The sequence below is a fragment of the Carassius carassius genome, chromosome 8, assembly GCF_963082965.1.
Source record: "Carassius carassius chromosome 8, fCarCar2.1, whole genome shotgun sequence".
Taxonomy (NCBI): domain Eukaryota; kingdom Metazoa; phylum Chordata; class Actinopteri; order Cypriniformes; family Cyprinidae; genus Carassius; species Carassius carassius.
In genome coordinates this window covers 3741544-3747543 of record NC_081762.1, presented here as the reverse complement: position 1 = coordinate 3747543, position 6000 = coordinate 3741544, and the positions used below count along the sequence as shown (strand labels likewise).

Below are 6000 nucleotides of genomic sequence, written 5' to 3'. Positions count from 1 at the left end.
TTTTTAGATCAAATAAATGTGAGCCCAAGAGAATTCTTTAAAAAACTAAAAACTTTACAGACCCAACATTTTTGGAATATTAGTTTAAGTACATATCTATACATTCACACACATATACATACATAATTTTATGCATTTATACCCATACTAATTATTTTCAGTATACCATTTCTAGTCATATCATTTAAACTATGTATTTATGATACTTGTGACTGAGTTTTCCACGGCCAGTCGAATACAGTCAACTTCCTTCCAAACATCTTATTACAATCATTGGTCTAAAAATAACAACATGAACCTGACAAATAGCACTTTGGTTTGATTTAAACTCAGATAAACAAAGCCAGTCTGGCTAATTTCGACTCGGATGCACCTAACTTCCAAAATACAAGAGTTCATGAGCCACTCGAAAATAATAAAAAAAAAATCTGCTCCAAGATTCTCTGGATCACATTAAAAACACATTAAAGTTGCCGGGATGAAGACTTACTTCACACAAACACATTATGTCTTCCTTTTTTTGGCAGTGGTGATTTTCGGCTGAGGGCACCGTCTGGTAACAGCCGCTCATCAACACCCAAGGCACAAATAGAGGCAGCCAGCTGTGGAAGCTCTCACATCACTTCCTGCAGTCGGTCGGGCTCCGATCGACTCGCTCCCGCCTGCCTGGAAACGCAAGACTGTGATAGATATGCATTGCTCTTTTTAGAAGACTTCACAGCCTGTGAGGGTATGAGCTGGCTTTATAAGAAACCACAGAGCTGAAGTCTTCAGGAATGTTCAGGAACATTTATGATAAGCTTTAGTCACTGATTTTGGTGTGAACCAAACTAGTCCATTTTCTGAAGTTATTAATGGACTGTACAGTAAAATGTGACCCTGGACCACAAAACCAGTCATAAGGGTAATTCTTTTTTAAATTGAGATTTGTACATCTTATCAAAGATGAGTAAATCAGCTTTCCATTGATGTATGGTTTGTTTGGATCTGACAATATTTGGCTGAGATATTTGAAAATACTGAGAAAATCATCTTTAAAGTTGTTCAAATGAATTTCTAAGCAATGCACATTACTAATCAAAATAAAGTTTTGATATATTTACAGTTGGAAATGTATAAAATTTCTTCATTGAACACTATCTTTACTTTAAGGGGTCATATGATTTTTTTTAATGTTCATTATTTGGTGTATTTGGTGTAACAGAATATGCTGACATGCTTTAATAATAAAAACAAAAAAAAAAACATTTTTCAAATACTGTACATTATTGTAGGTCCTCTATGCCCCGCCTCTCTCAAACGTGTAGTTTTCTACAAAGTCCCTCCTTCCGACAAGCACAGTCTGCTCTGATTGGCCAGCTGACCCAGTGCATTGTGATTTGCCGAACACCGCTAGCACTTGTCAGAAATGTGACACCCCTTTCCATATTCGCAAGCTTCTTCTTTCAAAATAAATGGAAAGACAGTTAATAATGTCCTTAGTTTTATCATCAGTTCAAGCCTGATAGAGGAACAGAGTGGTGTGACAGACACAGTGATGAATCTCGTATGTGTTTACAGTACACATGCCACGGACGGTTAAGACATCTGACTCCACTGTGTGACAGTCTCTCTCTCTCACACACACACTCACAAAACGCACAAAACTCTGCATTTGAACAGTCAAGAGCAAATACTTAAACCTACATACAATACATACAACAGCTGATTTAGAAGCGCCAGATTGTCGTAGCAAAGTCACAATAACCTCCTCTTCTAGGTTCACGAAATAGTCGTCCATAAAATGCGTTGCTGCTCTGTTGTAAGTAACTAAGTAAATCTTAAAGATTCCTAAATGCATCTGCTTTCTAAATAAAGTGCTTTTGATTTCGCCTAGATACACACAGCATCTCCCTGACATGGCTGCTTCAACACTAACTGCGGTTACCTTCTTTACCATCTCAATTAGGAGTGTCAATGGTCTATTTGAGAGATAGGTGGCGGTAATGAACGTCTGTGATCTGCTGTAAAGCAAGAAGAATAAGAAGACGCCTCGTGCACCTGCTGCTGAGAATGCACTCAGGAGAGGTCTAACAGTTTGTACATTGCGTGAATCAGAGGTAAAACATTGTATAAATACTGTTCGGTTTCTTGCACAGACTGATTGTTTTGTGTCTTTACACATCAATGTATCGTCACGAGCCGCAGTGTTTAATTTGGTTTTGTTTAGGTTTTTTTTTTTTTTTTGTATGTATGTATGTTTTAGCTGTGATTCCCATCCACTTACTTAATAAGAGTGATAGACTGCAACAGTTTGAGCTAAAAAATCTTGGTTTGTGTTCTACTGAAGAAACAAAGAACTAATAGGAGTTTTTACTAATAGGTCTTTTTTTCAGTAAAAATGCACTGAAATAAAAAGTTTCATTTACAACTACTTAAAAAAATAACTTTTTACAGTGTGCCCAGAAATACTTAAAACAAGATAAATATGTTCAAAAACGGCAGTCCCTCATGAACAAACATTACGTTCTGAATAACTGTGCAATAGTTAAGTTAAAATTAAAAATACTAAAATTACTAAAACTAAAATATAAAATTAGGGTAACTTATATATTTATATATAGTAACTGATCATCAGTAATCAGTAACAGATTATTATATGTAAGCAATCCACCACAAGTGTCAACATTTGAAAAAAATGTCTTAAGACGAGAACAGGTATTGTTTTGGTTTTAGGTTTTGTTTTGGTTTTGGTTGACTACAATACAACAGTCAACATTTGAAGTTGATCAGAAAGGTCAATGTTGTCCTAAGACAAGAACGGGTTCTGTTTTGGTTTTAGGACAACATTGATAAAACATTTTGATCCACTTGAGATGTTCACTACTGTATACATACAGTATACACACATTTACTAGCAGTTTCTCGATGAAAATATTATTAAAGTAAATAATTATTTATTTATTAATTTTTTTGAGAAAGGCATCAACTGTATAATCTGTGCACAGAGGACACTGGTTGATTTCTGAAGGACCTGAAAGTGTGTGTGTAGGTTGATCTGGCTCTAGAATAAACTGTGTTGTTGTTGTAGTAAAGTACTGTGTTCACCAGCGTGTCTCTGTGGTCTTTCAGCCTTCACCCGTTTTCTCCTCTTAATGAGCTTCACTCACTACTGACGGCAGAAAAAAAAAACATTTAATAATTTGTGCTGTTGAGAACGGCCTAGCAGAGCATTTTCTCTGGCATTCTGCTGATGGAACGACATCCAGAAATGCTTAGGATTACAAAAACCTTGATTGACTCCTCCCACTTCTCCAATATTAGCTTGGCTGAAATCTATAAATAAGGAAAAAAAGCACGGTTCGGAAATAAATAAGCAGCAGATTCATTCTCTCCAGGTGTTTTGCATCACTTAACACATATTTGCAATTGCAATTCACCCTGTTTGTCACACGTGAGCGAGGTGTTTGGTGTCAGAAGATCTGCGAGAGAAACTCAGGTGCCCAGTCCATGGCGGTCTGAGCCACAGCCAGCGCCGCTGCTCCTAACGTGGCTGACAGACCCCACACTGCCATTTTGATGAGTTGGTTAGTGCTTGCTGGCTGAGTGCTCATGGGAAGGGCTAGCTGGGTTTCATGCCGCTTTTCAAGCTGTTGACGAAGGACGGAGTCGGGACGCTGCCTCAGTGTAGACGTCTGGAAGTCAGTGAAGGTGCTGATGGCGATTCTGAGAAGAGAAGCGGAGAAACAGAAAGCAGTGTCACTTCAGCATCACTACTATTTCATCTTTAATTATCATAATTTTCCATTTTGATTTTCGTTGAAGTTTTAAGACTTTTTTTGTGTATTTCAGGTGTATTTAGGTTTTTATATTTTTATTTCAGTGTTAGTAATTTAATCATTATAGTGATCATCATAGGTTAAAATACATCTTTAGTAATTTTACTTTTAGTTCACAATTGCTTTTGGTTTAAAGTCAATCTACAGCAATACTGCAAACCCAACAAATTAAACAAATTATAAACGCTGATTAAGCCTGAGAACTATGTCTGGTGTTTACAGGTCAATCATGTGCGATACAAGTCAATGGTAAAGCAACATTAGTCTTTACTGAAAGAGAAATAAAGTCACAAAATCACATCCAGTTAAAACTGATTTGATTTTGCAACATCCTAGTGAACAGATAAGAAAACATTTTTTTAACATGCATCAAAAAACCACACACAATAAAAGAGATTTCAGAAACCAAGCAACCAACAAAAAGGTCAGGTTTGAACGCCCAGTTAGTGAACAACACAAGAAAAGACTGAGTGAGTGAGGCATAGAACAAAAGAAACATCAAAAAGCAGAAAGAAGGAACTGCAGCGGACTCATGGCCTCTGGTCTCAATCAGACACACGGATAGAGCCTCATTTCCAGAGTTTTCCCAAGTCCTGTGGAGCCCATGCTGAGGGCTACACGACTTTCTCTCCACAGTTTAGAGGAAAAACATCATTAAAAAATCATAAAATATTCAATTCCATTTCATTACGGTCTCTATGGAAGAATAGTAAACATGGAATGCAAATGTCTTTCACTCAAGATAATAAAACTGCCAGAAATACATTCAACACTTAATGAAAAAGTGGCTCTTGTACAAGAAATACCACGGGCAGACGCTGATGGGCTCAACGACTTTAAGTCTTCATTGTTTTGTGTGCTTTTTTTTTTTGCTCTCCTGCCTCTGATTCTCGGTTTTCCCCAGTTCTCATTAGTATCTACAGCTAATGCGCCACTGCTGAAAATAGCTGACAGGTAACAGCAGAGCAATTAACTTTTAAACTTTCCCTTTACCAGCGGAGGCCTGGGAGAGCCGGCAGTAAACCCCAGTCTAATGCAGACCCAGCAGAGCGCTGTCACTCAGAGCCGGCCTGAACCTCTCATGAAACGAGCTGTACGCAGTGCTTTTCCATCCAGCGACAGTTCACTGAAAAACCACATCGTTCAGGTTACTAGAAACACAAAAGAACTGCACCATAGTCCATCTCTTCTAAAGTCAAATATTAGCTTTGTGCAAAGTGCTGTTAGTATCGTTAACTAAAACCAAAAAAAAAAAAAAAACATTGGTTTTATTACTCGTATTATTACTTATATTTGATCTAGTTGCCAATGGAACATTTCTAATTTTTGTTTAATGCCGAAATTCTAAAATAACCAAAAATCATACATACACTTAATAAAAACTATTTATAAAAATAACTTATACAAATGAAGAAAACAATCCTAAAAGGTTAAAATTAAAAAGAAAACAGAAAATATAAAAAATAAAATTTTATTCAAAATCTTAGCAAAAATTTTATAGAATATCAATTGTATTAAATTAACACTGGTGCAAAGATGGATGTGATATTTACTAAAATCATATTTGCAATAATGGTGCCTAGTTTTATTGCACCGAGTGGTTTTATTTCAATGACTTGCCAATGCAATATTGTTATAAACACTAAAAAAGACTAAAGTTACTTAAAAATTGTTTTAAAAAAAAGCTTTAAAATTGAAATGAAAACAGAAAATATAAAAATAAAATCTAATTGAAAATATTGACAAAAACTAACAACATTAAACACTGGTGCAAAGACTTAAAGAGAGCACCATATAAAACTAATTATATGTGACCCTGGAGCACAAAAGCAGTCTGAAGTCTCTGGGGTATATTTGTAGCAATAGCCAAAAATACATTGTATGGGTCAAAATTATAGATTTTCCTTTTATGCCAAAGATCATTAGGATATAAAGTAAAGATCATGTTCCATGAAGATATTTTGTAAATTTCCTAACGTAAATATATCAAAACCTAATTTTTGATTAGTAATATGCATTGCCAAGAACTTCATTTGGACAACTTTAAAGGAGATTTTCTCACATATTTCTCGGTCAAATATTATCTTATCCTAACAAACCAAACATCAATGGAAAGCTTATTTATTAAGCTTTCAGATGATGCATAAATCTCAATTTCAAGAAATTTACCCTTATGACTGGT

General features: G+C 35.6%; 1 protein-coding gene across 1 annotated transcript in view; it reads right to left on the bottom strand.

Annotated features, from left to right (window-relative positions):
- Positions 1 to 2979: 2979 nt before the first annotated feature.
- The window catches only part of LOC132144999 (TBC1 domain family member 20-like), a 30533-nt gene continuing 27512 nt past the window's right edge, over positions 2980 to 6000 (bottom strand). Inside the window, exon 8 of the mRNA XM_059555653.1 lies at positions 2980 to 3705. Coding sequence (XP_059411636.1) covers positions 3453 to 3705 — 253 coding nt within the window. The 3' untranslated portion in view covers positions 2980 to 3452. The remainder of the gene's footprint in view (positions 3706 to 6000) is intronic.